Genomic DNA, 19091 nt, shown 5'->3' with positions numbered 1-19091 from the left:
CCCAGGCCCCCTTGCCATCGAGGCTGGGGTGTACGGTGTACATGTGAATTGTAACACTGCTTATTAGGACACCAGCAGCTGGTGAGTAAATACTCAGTGAGCTCCCCAGAAGTCCCCAAACCTGGGCTGCAGCTCTGGAAGCCACTGCACCACACCCACACCCACACCAACAATCAGGGAGCCCCTTGGAAGGCCTCCCTTGCTCGGGGTGAGGAGGCAGCCTGGTTCTCAGGGTGCATCCCAGCAACCGATGTAAGTGCATGGGAAGTACACAGCTCTGCCATGAGACCCCGCATACTGCCTCAACAGCCTACATCTCCCCAGATTTTACAAGCCTAGTATTTTCCTGCTGAATCATATGGCAGCTGTGTGTGTCTTCCGTTGGCAAAGTGACCCTTACCTCTACAGCTGTTTTTCTGCATTTTTGTCCCAGTGGTTCTTTCTATCAAAACTCTTTTATGTTGTTGACAATTCGTTTCAAAAAAATTCCAACTACTGAAAGACGAACACCCGATTCCCTGGGTGGTTGCATTGATGTAACTCCTTTTGCAGCGTGAGCAACCACTGGGCGGAGTTCAGATGTTTTTTTCTCCCGGGTTCTCTTAAAGTCACCTGTCAAGCCAGGGACTGGCTCTAAAATGACACCTGCCCCTCCTCTACTAGGGACACTTTACAGCAACTCAGGGCAAGAACAGTTCCCGTTTCTCTAAGGTTTCATTTGATCCTCTAATTGGTTCTCTGAGGCATCAGGGTCCCCAGCAACACCCAGGTTCCTTCCCACCCCAAACCCTGACTGATGCAGCTGACCCTGGCTGGTGGAAGGGGGGGTTGGTCAGAGGAAAAGGTGTGTGTGGTAGCAACCGCTCCACAAGCCAACGATGCTGATTCCTGAGAAAGTTCCCTCAACAACTTGGCTTGTTAAACATGGGGCTTCCCAGAGTGGTACAGCAGAGGTGGGGTCAGGGTGTGTTCCCACCCATGTCCAGCTCCTTGAGGACTGGGGCACATCCCCTGGGTGGGTTGGGTGGTGAAGGTGGCAGAGAGCAGAGGCAATTAAGAAAAAACCCTAGGTATCTTCCAGAAGGAAAAGAGTTTAGGAAGGCAGTAGATACAGAGGTTTGCAGCTCAAAGTGTGGCCCTTGGACCCACAGCATCAGGAAATCGTACTAGAAATACAGAATCCCAGGACCCACTGCAGACTTCTGGGTGAAGACAGGCCACTTAACAAGACCTCCGGGGATTCTCACACATGCAAGTTCTAGAAGCCCTACCGAGACTGGAGGTTCTCATGCTTGGTGGCGCACCGGGATCCCAGATCTTTGTGGAAACACACGTGGCTCCCCACACCACCCCCGCTCCAGGGCTGATTCAGGTGTGAGGTGGGCCCAAGGATCTGAGTTTCTAAGTTCCTACCTTCCTGCTCTGATCTAGAATCTGCCTGGGGTCTCAGTCTTGGCTGCATTCGGAGTCACCCAGGGACATGGGCCACACCTCTGAGAGACCCTCATCAGAATCTCATCAGTGCAGTGCAGCCTAAGGGGCAGTTTAAGAACCATGGGTCTGAACCACTGACTAGGACCCAAGCCCACACTGTGGTGCCATCCAGTCTGCTTGCCAAAGATGATGGGGATGTCTTGTTGTGTCTGAGAACCACTCGAGCTGCTTGCAAGGCCCAAATGTCCATGCATGAAAAAGAAAGAGACCTGCCACCTGGCATATGCTTGGTTACATTCAGAGCACAAAAGCTTTATTCAGCAATAATGGCAGTATTTCATGAGATGAGCTGCATGACTGTGGGAAAAGTGCACAAAGTCGGAGAGCAAATGGTTACAGTAACAGAGCTCCAGCCCTGCCCCCCTGCAAACAGGCCTAGGTTGCTCCCATTACTACTGCGTGGTTGTGCCAGGGCCTAATTCTGGTCTCCTTCTGCACCAAACTTGCTCTCTCCACGTGCTCTGCCTCTCCCAGGCCTCGGGGCCACAGGAGAAAGGAGCGAGCTGGTTCCATCCAGCACTGCCTCTTCCTTCTCAAGGCCACCCTGGGGCGGCTGAACAGGTAAGAACGCTGTTCCCCCTGCAGGGAACCCACGTCCCCACTGGCTTGACTCCTCTTTTGTTGCATGGCCTTTTCCTCAGTGGCAGTTACAGTGGTCTCAACAGAAGGAGGTGCTCTGCACCCCATAAAGCACTCTGCACTCACACAGTGTCAGTCCTGCCCCTACTAAAACCCCAGCAAGCAGGCTGGAAATAGTGTCCTTAGAATAGGGCCCAGTAGCCACAGGGGCAGCATACAAAGGGAGGGAAGGGGCCGGGCCCAGGAGCTGTGGGGCAAGTAGAGAAGGTCACATTTCATTTTAGTTCTAGTTCAGGGTACAGCCCAGCAACCGATGTAAGTGACACACAGGAAGTCATCTGAGCTGGCTTTGTGACACGTGTGTTTTCTGTGCTGTGTGCATGTGTGTATGCTTGTCTCCATATGTATGACCTTCTTTGATGTAGCCTTAACTATTTGTGACCTTCCTCCCAGCTCTCTAACCTAAGTGGGGCCACCTGGGGGAGGGACGCTCACCCCAGAGGGATGGCAGATATACCAGTAAGGGAGGAACTGGCGAGGGGCAGCCAGGCACACCTGGGAGAGAGGAGGGACTGCGTCGAGTCCTGCTTGGGGCCTCTTCAGAGGCCAGGGGTGGGGTGCAGCCGACCGAGGGGCTCACAGCAGTGGCTGACTATACAGATGGATGATGGCTGGGCTGTGTAACGGAGAATTACAGATGGGTGGCTGGCCAGGGCAGACAGCCCCCACGCGCAAACCCCTCCTGCTTGGTCGTGTGCACCACCCTGCCTGAAGCTCCCTGTTGGCAGTCAGTCAATGCTGAGATGGGATGGGGGTGGGGGTGCTCACACCGTGTACGTTTTGACGGATTTGTAGAGGGGTGGCAGCAGCCCATGGTTCTCGCGGACAACTTCCAGGTATTCAGATGGGGTCTCCAGCAAGAAGGGCCCACAGCACACCTGGCAGCAGCACCTGACCCCAGCAGGTGGCTCCGCATTCTTGTCAGACATGGGGGAAAAGTCAAAATCAGCCACCTATGGTGAACAAAACCCCACGGGTCAATCACCCGCCTGCCAGGAGCCCCATTAGGTGGCCTTATGAGCTCAGCAGCCCGTGGCAGAGTACAAGAAATGCTTTTCTGGCCAAGCAATGTACTTCCCATGCCTCTAGCTTTTCTGCTCTCTGGGTTTCCCTCTTTTGCTTGCCCTCCTGCTCCCTTACCAGTTCATGGGCATAGCTGCAGGCAAGGGGCGAGCACAAAGGATGAATCATACAGGAAAAAGCCAACTCGATTTGGCCTGGTCTGTGGACGACTCTTGGGCAAATCACCCCCAGCCCCAGGACCCTGCTCTGACATGCAGCCTCCCTCCATGGCCCTGGACCCTCCCCATGGATCTCTGGTGAGGGTCCAGTGGTCCAGCCTCACCCTCCTAAGCACCCACCTCTACCATGTCCTTCTGCTGAGCAGCATTCCGCAGGGTCATGTACATGATGAAGGCCAGCATCATGGTGATGAATGTGGCACAGGGGAAGGCAAAGACGGCCGGCTGGATGCCTGGGAGCAAGAGAGGTGAAGTCACAGGCCTGCGTAGTTGGTGCCGAATGCTAGCTCTCAGGAGACCACAGCAGGGGAGAGAACAGTCAGACCCCACCAGAGCTGTGTATGTCCCTCAGTTAGGCAACCCCAACAGGCAAATCTAGGATTTCAGAAAGACCAAGTCAGGGTGTATAAGGATTTTAAGTTACTTGATAGTCACTTTCAAGAGGTGCAGCTAAGTTCCCAATCCCCTGAGTGTGGGCTGGAATTAATAACTTGCTCCTAATGAATAGCATATGACAGGAATGACAGCAAAAACTCCAAGTCTAGGCCATAAGAAATGTTCTTCCTCAGTCTCTTGGGTGATGCACTGGAGAAGGGAAGCCATGTTGTGAGGACACCTGAGCAGCCCTGTGAGCTCTGTCACAGCCTTCTGCCCTCTGGCAGCTCTGGGCAGGAAGAGCCCAGTGTCTAGAGTTAGGTGGTCCTGGGTTCCCATCCTGGCTCCAGCCAAGCTACCTGATGCTAATGCTGACCTGCGTGGCTGCTCTGGGGATGTGTGTGAATGTGCCAGGTGCACAGCAGGTTCCTCACTCCTTCCGACCCTCCTCCTGGTACAGACACCATCATATGTCATAGGATCTATTTCCCAAGAAGAGGCAGCACTGATTACTTGAAATGCTGGCTTCTCCACAGAGTTCGGGGGGTTCCTGGCACTCAGTGCTCACGGGGCGCTGGGGGAGGCAGGGCCTAAGACCCCTGATGATGCCCACAGGTCGCAGACTCTGCCTGGCCCAGAAGGTCAGCCTGGGCCCAGAGCAGAGCATGGCACCTGGTCAAGGGCTTCGCAAAGGGCTGGGGTGGCCAGAAGGAACACCAACAGCCTCTGGTACACTTACAGGACCAGCTTTGTGGGCAAGGGTAGTTGGCAGGGTCTCCTCTGTAGTCTACAGGGTGGGACTGGCTGAGCATCTGAAAGACTTTCCTGTAGGGTTCTGAGATCCTACTTTCCCTTCTACATAAGGGCACTCTTCTGGGTTCACAGAACAGTCTTCCCTAGAAATGAATGGTAGAACCTAATGCCACCATCGGCTAATCCTGTGACTGTAAGCCAGTGGCCAGGTCTGATGGTGGCTTGGGGAAGGGCATCCCAGGGGAGATGGTTGGGCGTCCCTATGAATGATGGGAACTGTATCTCCCACTTTCTGAGTGGCTCACACTTCTGGGGAGACCCCCAAAGCCCCGAGTTCCAGAGCCACTGTGGGGGGTGGCAACAGGGCCAGGGTAGAGGCACTGGGGCAGGGGCAGTGCTGGGAAGGGAGGGAGTGTTGTGACCATTGTGGCTCATTTTAGTGTGGGAGTGTTTGTGCTGGGGACAAGTGTGGCCCTGGTAACTTGCAGAGGGACATGGACAGCGACAGCAGTGCAAGTGGTAATGAGAGAGCTGCAGCCCGGCTGACGGTGGGGTCGGGGGAGGTTGGTGCAGGGCTGATGGGAGGGCACTGATGGCCATGCCGGTTGGGGGGCAGGAGGGAGGGTACAGAGCTGTCTGCTGGCTCTGGTGGCAGTGCATGTGGCAATGGTGGTCCTGCTGGCTGGTGGCCAGTGAGCTGGCTGTTGTCACTGCTAGTGGTGCTGGTGTTGGGGTGGGTGTAGGTAAAACTAGTGGGCATTGGGGCTGGTTGTTGGTGGCACCAGCAGCGTCTGCTGGGAGAAGAGTGGGCAGCTGATCATGGGGTCAGTCAGGGAAGTAGGTTTATTGATGATTCCAGTGTCGGTGGGATTGGCTGACGGTAGCCTGTTGGTGGTGGCAGGGTTACCTGGGTTTTGCGATCTGTGTGGTGCTGGAGCAGAAAACAAGGTGTCACTTACTGGAGGGCCACACCTGGATCCTGTGGTACTGGTGCGTCTTGCTGATGACATTCTCGGCCTGGATGCTGAAGCAGTAGTCCCCAGGATCCCTGAAGGTGTGGGTCAGATTGTAGGCTGTGCTGGCCACTGACACCGGGTGGCATTCCCCTTCCTCCAGCGGGAGGCACTCGGGCTTGAGACGCCAGCACACAGTCAGAGGGGGGCTGCAGGGACATGGGGGTGGCTTTTCAAAAATGGCTCGGCAAGGAGGATGACCACAGAGTAAGTCCTAGGAAGGCCAGGCCCCTGGCAGCTTCGGAAGCCATCTCCAGCTGCTTGCTCATCTGCCTCCTTCCTAGGTTGCTCTGCCTGCTCCTAGTCTAGCCTTGCTTCCCTCTGACGTGTGCCCACACGGGGGTGGGTTGGTCTTCTCCCAGATAGCCCTTGGGGGCTGGGCCCTCGCCACTGACCTCTGCAGCTCTGTCCACCCTTGCGGGGAGAACACGCTCGGCATCTGCACGTCTTGTTCCTTATTACAAACTCAGCCTAATGCTGTTCCTGCCAAGAGCTGGTTCCTGGGGCCTGGGAACAAGCCCAAGACACACAGAGGGCTTTTCACCTGCCTCTGCCTTGATGCTCGCATTGCCGTCCCCTGGGCCTGACAGTGGTACTGTGCCCATGGCTCTCCCCTGGCAGTCGCAGAGCAGGATGGCATCACCCTCCCACCAGCCCCCAGACCTGGGCCCCTCTGCCGATAGAGCAGCTCAGGATCACCTGGTGGGGAGAGAGGGCAGGGCCACAGCCCACTTGGGTTCACTCACCTCCCCAGGAAGTTCAGGGTCACAGTCATCTTCTGGAAGGTCTGAATTAGGGTAGGCCCCAAGACCTGGATGCCTCGAAGGGTTTCTGAAAGGCAGAGGGCCCCATTAGATCTGGTGACCGAGGACAACCATCCCAGAGCTCCCAGGGCCTGGGGCTCTGAGACCACCATGTCCTCCCCCTGACCCTCTCCCAAGGCAGTCGCGGGTCTGTCCAGGGCATGCCCGGGTCCAGCCCCCCATCAACGGCCGGCGCTGGAGCTGGCTCACAGTGAGGAAGCTGCAAGAAGCAGGCGGGCTCTGGACAGCAGGACCGAGGGCTGCTCAGGGTAACCACTCCCTGCTCATCCTGCCAGGGTGAGGCAGGCTTGGGTGTTCCCTCTCTGCAGTAGACCGAGGCTGTCCTAGCCATGACAGGATTGTCCTTGACGGAGGCTGAAGTGACTGGGGAACAAGGTGCAATGTGAATGCTTCACCTCAGAGAGCGGTGTCTGGCCACAGGCTCGCTCTGGGAGCAGGTGGGCCAGCTCTGCCACCTGGTGGCCACATGACCTCCTCCATGGCCTTGAGTGCCCTCTCAGAAGTGGGAAATAACAGACTGCTTAGAGGGCTGCCAGGGAAGGAGAGGATGTCGGCCCAAGCTCAGCCTAGTGCCCTACTGGAGCCACTCTTATTTGTGGCGGCCCAGTCCTGGAAGGAGCGCTGCTCTGGGCCCCCTGAGGGGCTAAATGCTCAACCTGCACCAAGCCCTGGAGACCCACCCTGCAGCTTCAGTGAGGCAGAGAAGTCACCCGTCTTCTGCATAGTGCCCTTCCCAGTGTCCACAGTTGCCTGCTCCCACTCCGCCACCACCTTGAGCTGCACAGTGAAGGTTCCAATGATTGAATAGTTGTAGTAGACCACAGCATCGTCAGTCACCATCTGGGTGCTGGAAGGTGACAGGGAGGAGAAAGATGACAGAAGTGACTCACTTGACTTCTCAGTGTCAGGAGTGACTGTACAGTGAGTGACACATGCGGCTGCCAATGCCTCATGAGCAAACGGGTCATCGCAGCAGCAGCCAGAGCACAAGGTCAGCTGTCTCTGGATAAGTGGCTGCTGGTCGTCTTTGTGCTTGTTAAGTTACAGGGGAGAACTCCTGGCACAGGCGTTCATTAGAGACAGGGACAATCTGGGGAGGGGAAAAGTATGAACTTGGGGTTAAGACACATCTGGCTTTAAATCTCAGCTCGATTTCCTAACTGTATAACTCTAAGCCTTACTTTTTTCATCAGTAAAACAGAATCATACCTCCACTACAGGTTATGTTGTAACCTATAAAGTGTATAAGATCATGATTTTTCCCTGCAGTTACCTAAATCACTTCAAAAGGAAGTTCAATAAAATCTTTGATTTCTCAATGCTCTTTATATATGAAGTTTAACAAGCCTTTATTATGTATCTTCCAAATATTTTCTCCCAGTTTAACCTTTATCTTGCTTTCTTTCTTTCATGCTCAGATTTTAAATCTGGTGGTGCCAAATCTAGAATTTTTCTTTTTTTTGCTTTAAATCTTCTGCTCTGTACTTAGAAATGCCTTTCCCACTGCCAAATTATCTAATTGCAGGTTGTCATCTACATTTCAGTCTAGTCCTGGTTCATTAAATTTAATTTTTTAATCTACCTGGAGTTACTTTTGTTAGGAGTCAGATTGTTTTTTCCCAAATAGTTAACCAGCTGCCCTAGTAACCATTTACTAAATAAGCTGTCTTCACTTACTGGCTAGAAGTAGCAGTTTTCACATACCCAATGTGTATTTAAACCTAGGTTTGTCCCTGCTTCTTCTGTTATGTTTCATTGAGTTGCCTTTTGTTGATGCAAATATTTGTAGCTTTTAAAACACATTAGGTATGTATTTCCAGTTCCTCTCCTCATCCTCACTTATCATCATTCTCCTTTTCTGATCTTTTTTTTTCTCCTTACAATACTGTGAACTTCTTTTTTTTTTTAAGTCTTTTTAGGGTTCTCAGTACATTTTGTGTTTTTGTTCACATAAATCCTATAATTCCAGGCTAAGTTTATTCTCTCAGTTTTTATGTCTTAAAACTATTATGAAAGACTTGTTTTGATTGCCGTTTTATGGAAATGCTATGACTCTCTATTTTGTAATCAGCCATATTACTAAAATCTCTTTTGGTTCTGAGATTATTTAGTTGAGTCTCTTGTGTTTCCCAGGTAAACAGTATTGTTATTATGCACGATGGTTTTTGTCCCCTCCATACAATATTCATATTTGTTTTTCTTCTATTATTTCATTGGCTAGTCAAAAATGTTCATTTGCAGTAGAAATAGCAAGTGAAGTCTTTCATGTTTAAAGAAATAGTCTTTAATGTGAAAAGAAATGCCCCTAATAAGTATGGAGATTGTCCCCTGGTTTGAGACGTTACACATATATATGTATATATATATATAATGTATTTGTGTACATTATATATGTATACATGTGTGTGTGTGTATACATTTGTATATTTATACACCAAATTTAGATGAGCTGTAGAATCTTTGTCACATTTCAAACATTATCCTTACTGGAATTTTTATCGGATTTCCATTAAACCTACAGAGTAACTGGGATGGGCAGCTTTATAATTTAAAGACTCACCGTCCTGGACCTGGTGTCCAGATGATTCCACTCATTGCTCTATAGTTATCTTCACGCAGGATTTTGCTCATTTCCAAGTAAGTGTGTTCCTATGTTTATTTTGTATATTGTTTTGCTATTATTAGAAGGAGTCCCCACTTTATTTTCTAACTCATTACTGGTACATAAGCTACTGATACTTTAAATTGTTACCCTACCAAATTCTTTTTTTTTTCTTGTTGGGTCTATAGCACTGCATTCTCCTATATGTACTGCCCACATGTGGCTATTCAATTTTAAATTAACATTAAATAATACTAAAAACTGATTTCTCAGGCATCCCAACCAAAATTCAAGGGCCCAGTAATTGCATGTGGCATCGATATAGGGTATTTCTAATATCGCTTAAAGTCCCATTGGGCAGTGTTCCTATTGAGTTCTTTAAGTAGATCTTTTCTGTAAATTGTCTGATTTCCAGTATGTACATCTCATTTATTTTCTTGACTTACTGAGTAAGTTAGAGCTTTCCGGATAATGTTGAATGACAGAGGTATCCTTCTTTTTCCTGAATGCAGGAAAGGGTTCCCCAGCATTTCAGTGGAATGATTCCCCAAAAGCCTTTGGCCACAGATCTCTTTTCTCACCAAGGGCTAAGAATACCTAGTGTTTGCTGCTGGTTCCAGAAACTTCTTTTTCTAGTTTACTGAGATAACATCGAAAATCCATTTCTGTTCATTCTAACGCCTTTTTGGCATCTAAAGAGATGATTGCATGATCTTCATAGGTTTCCTAATAGCGAACCATTTTAGTATTCTAAAATAATCTTGACTTCTATACTTCTCACATTGTTATGCAAAGGCCATGGGCAAGCTCAGCATCTTCCAGAGATGTTACTGTTATTTTTAGATCAAAAGAAACACAGAAACATTAGAGAGTGGAGAACGAAATGTGCATCTGTTTCAATGTATCAGATACAACTTAGAAAGCCACACCGCTCTTGGGATGGACTCCTTCAAGAGCCTGGGGATTGCTCGCTCTCCTTTAAAGGTAAAAGAATCTTGGTGACAATTTTAGACATGCATGACTCTCAGTAGGGCATGGAGGAAGTGCTCCCTGCTGCTAGGGGATTGGGATCTCTGCAAAGAAGAAAGACAAGCATCTCTCCCTAAAACCAGGGGGGCAGCCCAACAGGCCTCTCTAACTTCCACCCTAGTCCCTACTTTCTACCTTCCAAATCTTGGCATTCTTTAAGACAAGACGTTTCTCAGGTGTGCACAGAGGGCACTGGAACCTTGGAGCCCACAAATGAGTTCCCAAAGTTCATCAAAGGCTCCAGGGTGACCCTTCACAGGCACCACTTCTCACCCTGATGGGACTTACAGGCTCAGCATGAGGGACCATTGGCCAGGGGCTCTGGGGACCCGAGTGGAGTGAGGAGTCACTACCCTTACATAAGTTCTGGATGTCTGTGCATTTCTGGGGCTCATTGTCTGACCCCCACTTCCCGACCGCCTCCTCCAGCCAGACTTGCTTGAAGGAGAGTTAGGAGAAATGAAGCTGGAACACCTGAGTCCTAGCACGGACAGGTACTCGCACGTGTCGTCATCAATGAGGTCCCTCCATATGGAGGGAGAAAAATCCTGCCTATGTTGTCTTTCCTTAAAGGGCAGTTTTGGGCACCAGTGCCCTCCTCTACTAGTAGGTACCTCAAAGGCAGGTCCTGTGACTGACTCACCACTGGTCCCCATGCACCCAAAGTTTGGCACAGAGCAGGTGCTCAAGGAATGTTTGGTATGAGAAAGTGAGCAGGTGAAGGTGGGAAAGTACAGAGCACTCTGCACAGGACGGCAGGGCCACCAACCACGGCCCACGGCTTTGGGACATCAAGGGAAGGACATACCCATCTCCGAAGTCCCAGCTGTAGAGAAATGAGGCCGTCTTGAAGAAGTTGCTCGGGTCATGGAGGAGGAAGGAAACTTTAAGGACTGTCTTAGTGAGGTAAGAGCTGGGCCAGGGCAGGGATGTGTTCTGGGTGACGACAAGGTTCCCCACCAGAAGCTCTGGGAGAGAGAGATGGAAGGCAGGTGAGTCCCCTGAGGTGGAAGGAGGGCGGAGCCAGGGCAGGACCTCACATGAGCTAGTCCGGCAGCTCTCCCAGCCCTGGCCTTCTAGCTGTTAGAACTGAGTAGTGGCAAGATAGGACCCTGCAGGTCACTGAACATGGAGGTGCTGCGTGACACTGTTAAGACTCATGGTCTGTGTCACAGGCAGATGACATTCCTTTGCTCCTGCAGTTCATTCACCAGGACCCTGAACTTTCTAGCACAAAGATGTCCAGGGCCAGAAGGAAGTACATAAGCTCTGCAAGTAACTTTCAGGAAATGTTTCGAAATATTAGATGAGCCTAGAAAAATTAGCAGTTCTACTGATCACATCCTCACACACAATGTGCTGGGCTGGGTAAGGATCACCATTCTGTGTCTCCTCTAAAAAAATGTAAGAGCTGATTTGTTACCACAAAAGCAGAAAGTAACGCATGCTCCATAAACTAATTTGGAAAATTCTGAAAAGTAAAATGAAAAGAAAAGAAACAGTGTATCCTTCAAAACCATAGTAGATGTTCTGAAAGAACTGCAATGTATCTGTGTACACAGTTAATGTATAAGTATATTAAACACAGTTGATCAAATTGGTTATAGAACTTGTGTTTTGCTTTTCAAAATTGTACAAGCATGAGTATTCCCCCAGGACATTACAAACTCTTTGTAAAGGTCATTATTAGTTGTTATACAAATTATATCAATATGCTTAACCAGTCCCATATGGTTGCATCCTTGTCTATATTTTTTCTGTTATAAACACCACTGCAATGAATATCTTTGTGCCTAAAGCATTACCCAAATGGAGATTTATTTCATGAAGATAAATACTTTAATAGACTGTAACTCCAAGAGAGCAGGAAATTCTTAGAAGGAGATAGACAGAATGAGAACAAATGGACCAAGGACTAATTTATCACCATTAATACATAACAGATCTGCTGCTCCCCAAAGGGTTGTATTAATTTATATCCCCACTAGCAATATGTGCTTTCAGTGTTTGTTTCAGCACAACACTGCCTGCAGTGGGTATTACCATTTTCTGATCTGCTGTTAACTGATGACAGAGAAGAAACAACGGGTCTAATTTGCATTTATGCGATTACCAGCCAGGCTGGATGTTTTTCTATGCACCAATTCTGAAGGCAAATTAGCAAAGAAGAAATGTCCTCACCTGTGATGGGGAGGACAAGGAGGCTCCTCGCCACAGGTGGGCACTTCCAGCAGTCAGCAGCAGTGACCCAGACAGAGACTGGAAAGTCCCCAGGCACATTCCCCACGGCATGAATGGTCGAGTTGAAAGCCTCGTCGGTCTTCCCTGTGAGCAGCAGCGGGGTATGGATCCAGTGAAAGTGGTAGAGGTGGGTGCTGCTGGGCAGGACCAGGCTGCCGTTGTCATTGGCCACCAGGCTGGCTGTGATGGTCACCTCTGCCCCAGTGGTGGCAGCACCATCAGTGGTGAGGCGAAGTTCATACAGCCCTAGAGGAGCCCAGAGACAAAGACAGTGTTTCAGGAGGGGGTGTGGCAAGGAACCCCACTGCTACTCTCTGGGCTGGCTTCTTTTCTGTTTTACAGGTGGAGAAACTGAGGCCCAGACAGCTCAAGTGACTTGCCCAAGGATCATATTGCTAGCTCACTGTCAAGCTGGGATTCAAACCCCAGGCCTGACTGACTCCATATCCTAAGCTCTTTCCATGGTTCCCCAATTTATATTTTCTTCACATGCCAGCCAACCATGGTCTTGCAGGGCTTGTTGATGTGTGCCACAGGCCTGGCATGACAGACTTACGTCTCAACCATTAAAAGACTGCCAATGATTGTCACACGAGGAGTTGCCACAGTGGCCGCCAAGCAAGGTCACTGTTACCCACTCTTCCGGACTCATCTTTTGCACATGAAACAAATTCCAGTTTGGAACACAAAGCTGAGCCCAGACCCCATAAGAGGCCTCGAGCCTTGGAGGTAATAGAACAGACCTTGGGAAGATGGTCCACCCTGACCCCACCAAGCCACCTTCTCTCTTGGTCTCAGTTTCTAAATCTGTAAAGTGAGAAGTTCTAAGCCTACACTGCCCAACAGAGTAGCCGCTAGCCACATGTGGCTATTTAAGTTTGAATTAAAATGGAACAAAATTTAAATTCCACTCTCTCCATTGCACTAGCCACATTTCAAGTGCTCAGTACCCACCTGGGGCTGAGGGTCATTATATTGGCCATCATATTGGTATGGTTATAGAATATCTTAATTATCACAGGAAGTTGCATGGGACTGTACTGCTCTAAGCAACCTCCAAGACTCCTGCCAGGGCCGATCCCGGAACTTTGTGATTCCATCTGGGCTGACTCCTCAAGGAACTTGAACTGAAACACTGGGGGTGCTGCTCTTACAGGGAACCTGGGAATTCGTCTTGCAGGTTTCTAGCAGAGAACAGGCCCTTGAACATATGGGATGGAGGCCAGGTAAGAGGTCTTGGAAATAACACTCCCCGCCTGACCACCACACTGAAGGTGACACTAATTGTAACCTGAAAATAGAGAAAAGTTTAAAATTAAAAAAAATTAAATTTTATTAAAAATTAAAATGATCAATAACAGCCAGTGTTACCATATTTGGATATATCCTACTATTTTTTAAAATTATGCTTATATTCTGAGATTACATAGCCATTGTTTTTTTCAATTCTATACCATAGACATTTTTTCTAAGTCATTATTCTTCAACTGCTTTAGAGAGCTGCGTAACATTTTATCATGCAAATAAGGTCGGATTTTAAAAATATGGTTTGTTTCCATCACAAAATAAATACATTTGCATAAAGAATATTAAAAATGTCCCAGTGTCCTACTCCCCCAAAACAATGACTGCTCTCACATTGCTGTCCTATGCCTCTTTCATGCATAAAAGCTTTCAATTTAGTCATAATCACACTCTGCACACAATTCAGAATTATTTTATTTTCACCTGATAACATGTCAAAAGCATGTCCATAATCACACTCATACAAATTTCAGTATCTGCACAAGAATCCCTCAAGCAGGTATATCTGAATTCACAGGACCCTTCACTCCTGTCAGTAGCACTACTGCATGTATTGATAACTATTTTCCTATAATTTATAATTCTCCTTTTATAGTGAGATCTCTGAAGGGCTTGAGGCCAGAGAATGTCCAGCCTGCTGTGGTGGACACCTGAGCAGAAGAGGTGACGCAGAAGGAAGGGCAGAGGTCTCAGAGGGGCGAACTCTCCTCATTTCTCTCACTCCCACTCACCTTCCCACCATGGCTTTCCCATCTCATGGCTTAAGTGCCTCCTAAATGCTAATGGGACCCAATAACCCAGGCCCGCTCTCTGAGCTCCAGACCTGCACTATACAATAGCTACTAACCACATGTAATTAAGTTTCAATTAATCAAAGTTAATTACTTAAATTTAATTAACATGAAAAATGCAGTTCCTCAGTTCCACTAGCCACATTTTATGTGCTCAATAGCCGTATGGAGTTGGTAGCTACACTTCTGGCCAGCACAGATACAGATCATTTCATTCATCACCCAGAGCTCTAAACTCTGGACTTCTCCCCTCCGCAGAACTGCTAGTATCCTCACCCATCACTCTCTGTTGGGTTGGAAGCTCTATCCCCAGAATCAAGCCCCACCCCTTTGCCTCTCTAACTCCTCCTTTCTGGGCACGTTCACTTCCTCTCCATCACTATTAACGTTGCCTAAGGCCAGCATTCAGCTCTCTGGATTACTGCTCATTCTGTCCCTGACCCTCAGCTACAGTCCAGCCCCTGTCTCAGCCACACCCCAGCATCCTGGTTCCTGCACAGCTAATTTGTCCATGGTGTGGAGTCCAGATTCACAGCTCGGCATATCCAAGCTGTAGCTGTTCACTTTAAATCTTACAGCGCCCCCACAGAATCTGTCCTTCTTAGCCTCAGGGCCTTTGCACATGCTGTCCACACTGTCCTTCTCCACCTATCCACAGATATAACCTCTCCCAAGAAGCCTTCCCTGAACCCCTCGCTCCCTGGGTACTCTCCAAACAGCCTGAGCACACAGTGGTCACAATCTCATGTTGGCATGAAAAGTCTCTTGTCTCTTTCACTGCACTGCAAACTTCTGAGAGCAGGGATCACCTCCATCTTCCCTGTGTCTAGCAAAGTGCTTGGCACATAGTAAGTGTTCAACACTGCCGCTGGCACCTGGAAAGAAGGGCATGGCAAAGAGCCCAGTCCACCTGGCACAACCACAGGAGACTCTTCATCCAGGTGGTACTGACTGAGCCCCTTCCTTATGCCACCCCGCCCCCCACCCCCATGGGTGCTGGGGAGTATCCAGAAGTGCAGGAAATGCATCCTGCCCTCAGGGAGCTCACAAGAGACCTGCTGGACTCAGCACACCTGGGAGGCGAGCAATGTGTCCTTAACTGTGCCCCATTTGCCTTGCGGCAACGTTGCCTGCCCCCATGGGAACTCTGGGCCCAGCCTTTCCCCATGTCCTTGCCGCGCATTCTCTGCTCTGAATCCCTTTCTTCAGGCCATATTTTTGGATTATAAAGTCCTTTGAACTGGCTCTGTAAAAGGGACCTGCGGCATCTTAACCCCAAAGAGAGAATTCCAGACTCTGCAGCAGAAGATTCTCCAGGAAAAGATGGTGTGTATTTTACACTGAGGGACTGGAGACCCCTAAGTACTGCTTGGGGCCACCCAACAGATCTGCACCACCCCAGCTGAGTTCTATTCTCCCTCCTGTGGCTGGGAGGCAGCATTTGACCAGGCTTCTAGGGAGAGGTGCTTGGATGAGAGGCCATCTTCTTTCTCCCGTCCCCCGACCCCCCAGGCGAGGAGTGTGGGCCAGAACGAGGCTGGCAGGTGGAGGGGAAGTTGGCTGCATGCTAATGGCCATCCAGCATCTGCAGCGAGAGGGCGCACGTCAGCGAGACGCAGATCCGTTGCCAGGGCAATGGAGTCAAGAGCGCTGCAGGCTAGGCAGGGAGGAGGCTGTGGCTACAGCCGACAGTGCTGCACCCACGGGCCCAGACCCTGAAAGCCCCTCACCTGTTCAGACACAAGGAGGTTCCAAGGGCACTTCCTCTCAAGCTTTGTTTTTTCTTTTTCTTTTTTAAATGCCATCTTTTGGCCCCTGGTGAAGCTGCCGCTCTTCCTCAGGGCTTTCGGCAGTGTCCGGGGCGTCCAGGCTGGAGTGGCCCATCGAGGCTTTGCCACATGTGGCCGAAGGAAAGCCCAGGTCCTGCTGGACTCCCCCTCTAAACACCCTCTTCCCAGGTGTGGGAGCCCGGAGTGTGACATGGCCTTGGGGTACAAGGAGCAACTGGGTCAAGAGTATAGAGGGCCCCACAGGTGCCCCAGGTGCCCCAGAGCTGGAAGGGCCAAAGCAAAAAGCAAAGTGGCAGCTGCTGCGAAGCTGGACCCGTGGAAGCAACACCCACATCGGGGCCCCAGTGCTTCCTCTGGAAGTACGCACACTCCGAACATTCTAGAAACTGGCTACATCAGCCCTTTCACACTGCACATGTATAGACAGCCCTAAACTCTTCCCGGGTACTTCTGAAGTCTGAATAACACAGGCTGGAATTAATGAACGGTACAGTATTTGGACTTCCAACTTAACCCCCGGTGTAGAAGCATACAGCACAGCGGACCCAAACCCCAGCAAGGGTGAAAGGAGCTGTGGACCCTCTATTTTAATCCCGTGGGTGAGGGAGAAGGTATAGCTCCCAAACCCCATTCCCAGCTATTTTGACCATATGGGTGCAGTAGGCCAGGCTGGGAACCATACATAACTTCCAAATAAATAGCCTTTTTTTTTTTTTGTAGTTTAGGCCGCATCGATCATTTCTGGATGATGTAGACCTACTGGACAAGAGGCCCCATCTCCATACGGATTTCCAGGCGGAGGTGGGGGTGGGGGGAAAGCCCGTGATCCTGACCAAACACAATTTCCACAAAATTCTCTTAATTCATCCCCAAGACGCAGATTTTTATTTTACCTTGTGGCTCTTCTTTCATCATTTTGCATTCATTTCGTCCTCTCTTTACCACTCTTTAAGAGGAGGGGGACGACAATGAAAAATACTGGATATTTAACAAGCACAGCTCCCCAGAGCTACCCTAGTCGCACCTGTCTCCCAACAGCTCTCCAACATGTAGCTAAAAGGAGGCAGAAAGGCTGGTGCCGGCCTTCGGTGGGGAGGTGGGTACGGCAGAAGCAAGCCCGGGCGGGCGGGGTGGGACCCGGCGGAACCTGCCAGCTCGGGGTCCATTTTGGAAATTATTCCCAGAGAGGAAATGGCAGACCGCCCCTCCTGGGCTCTAAAATCGCACCCTTCTCGAAGCCAATTCAAACAGGATGGAAAACCTCTTCAGACAGGGCGACGTTTTAAGGCCAAAACGCTATTGTGCGGGCAACCTGTCCCCGCTGCCCTGGGAGCTGTGGCGTGATGACCGACCCCGCACATTCCGGACCTCTACGCATCGTCCTCCCCCACCCACAGAGGCTGCGAGGTTCCCAGGCTACGGGATGGATGCGCCCGCCACCGCGCGCCGTTCCCAGGGCAGGGCTGATCTGCAGATGGAAGCAGGAACCGAGGGGCGAGAGGAGCCCCTCAAGTGCCGGGGCGACTTCTGGGGAGAGGGATGAAGGGGGAAGGGACCGGGCTCCGAGACGCAGGCTGGCCGTGCTCCCCGCGCAGCGTGCTGCAGAGGCCTCGGCGGAGGAGGGAGTGCGCGCAGGGCGCAGGGCGCACAGCGCCACCGCGGCAGTCCGGGCTCCGGCTGGGTCGCCCGCCGGCGATGGCCCTGGGCCCCGCGGCGCGCTGCGGCTGGAGGGGCGGCCAGCCCGCGCAGCGCCTTACCTGCGGCCACCCTAGCCGGGGCCAACGGCAGGAGGCAGGCGAGCCCGAGGATGTGGCTGAGGCATGGCCAGAAAGCCGGGGCCATGGCGGCACCCGGAGCGGCCGGAGCGCCGAGCGGACGCAGCTGAACTCGGCGCATGCCGCGCGGCGCGGGCTGTGCGGGGAGGTGCGGACGCGGCGCCAGCTCGTCCTCGTCTCGGGACACTGTGTCGCTGCGCGTCGCCGCTGCCCACAGCCCGCCGCGCCGACCCCGGCCCACGTCAGTCGCGCCGCGTCCTCCCCGCAGGCTCCCTCCCCGCGTCCCTCCTCGAGTCCGCGCCCCCTCCCCTCACTGCTCCCCTCCTCTCTCCGCAATCCTCCCCTCCCTCCCCTCCCCGGCTCCGAGCTCCTCCTGTCCGCGCCCCCTCCCCGCGTCCCCGCCTGCCGGCTCTGACTCAGCGTCCCCTGAGGCGCGCACGCCGCTGCAGAGCCGCGCGCAGGCCCCTTTGGGTTCTTCTCCAGGTGCCATCTGTCTTCTTGACGCACACGACTCGGAGATGCGGCTCTCCATTCATACTGAGTGCCCACCGTTGCCAGGCGCTGGACAAAGCGCTTGAAAACGCCCCATGCCCCTCCTGGGAGAGGGGCTTGAGCGCAGGGACCCTGCGCTGAGATAATGTCATTCATTCCTCAGTTATTCCCTCTGTGTCTGCTGTAAAATGGGGCTCGTGGTCACACCTGGGCCCATGGCGAAGCAGCCGACACTGAGGATCTTGTGAGACTCAGACAACGGCGGTGAAGAGCTATGGGACAGCTCCTTGGACCCTCTTTGGCCTAAGCAGATGCTCCCATCTGCCCTAAGGGAGCAGAGTGCGTCTTTCCTACTAGAAGGTGGCTGGGCCTGGCCGGCCTTAGAGACTGGCTGCCCGGGTCTTCGTTCCAGCACTGCCTCTACTTTACACTGTAGCCCACGAGGGACCCCACCCAGAGGCAGGAGTTGGTTGCTCCATGGTTGCCTGACCTGCTACACATAAGACTCAGGGACAGATGTGGGCTCCCCCAAGGATGGGCCCCCGTGGCCCCAGCTGCCATCTCACCCTAACAGAATGAGCTCCTTAGAAAAGTTACAAGTGCTTGACAGCTGTCACTCCCCAGAGCATCAGTTACCCTGTGGGGACAAATACCAAGCATAGAAACCAGGAGACAGGAGACTCTGGATTCTCCCTGAGAGCTGTGACCTTGGGAAAGTCACTTTCCC

The 19091-nt window shown here is 51.4% G+C and overlaps 1 protein-coding gene across 2 annotated transcripts; it reads right to left on the bottom strand.

The window, feature by feature from the left end:
• Window positions 1-1718: 1718 nt before the first annotated feature.
• Window positions 1719-18155, bottom strand: TMEM130 (transmembrane protein 130). Of its 2 annotated transcripts, none has more exons than XM_036897090.2 (8): window positions 17855-18155; window positions 12152-12457; window positions 10779-10938; window positions 7020-7186; window positions 6262-6346; window positions 5462-5664; window positions 3495-3607; window positions 1719-3086 (listed from the first exon to the last, which is right to left on the bottom strand). In XM_036897090.2, the coding sequence occupies exons 1-8, from the start codon at window positions 17991-17993 to the stop codon at window positions 2898-2900; spliced, it is 1362 nt and encodes a 453-aa protein (XP_036752985.2). In that variant the 5' UTR covers window positions 17994-18155; the 3' UTR covers window positions 1719-2897. The 2 variants fall into 2 exon arrangements, with proteins under 2 accessions (XP_036752985.2, XP_036752986.2); XM_036897091.2 differs by having other exon boundaries at window positions 1719-3050.
• Window positions 18156-19091: the final 936 nt, after the last annotated feature.

Source organism: Manis pentadactyla, chromosome 10, assembly GCF_030020395.1.
Source record: "Manis pentadactyla isolate mManPen7 chromosome 10, mManPen7.hap1, whole genome shotgun sequence".
Taxonomy (NCBI): Eukaryota; Metazoa; Chordata; class Mammalia; order Pholidota; family Manidae; genus Manis; species Manis pentadactyla.
The sequence above is the reverse complement of the archived record's forward strand: the minus strand, read 5'-3'. Positions and strand labels throughout refer to the sequence as shown.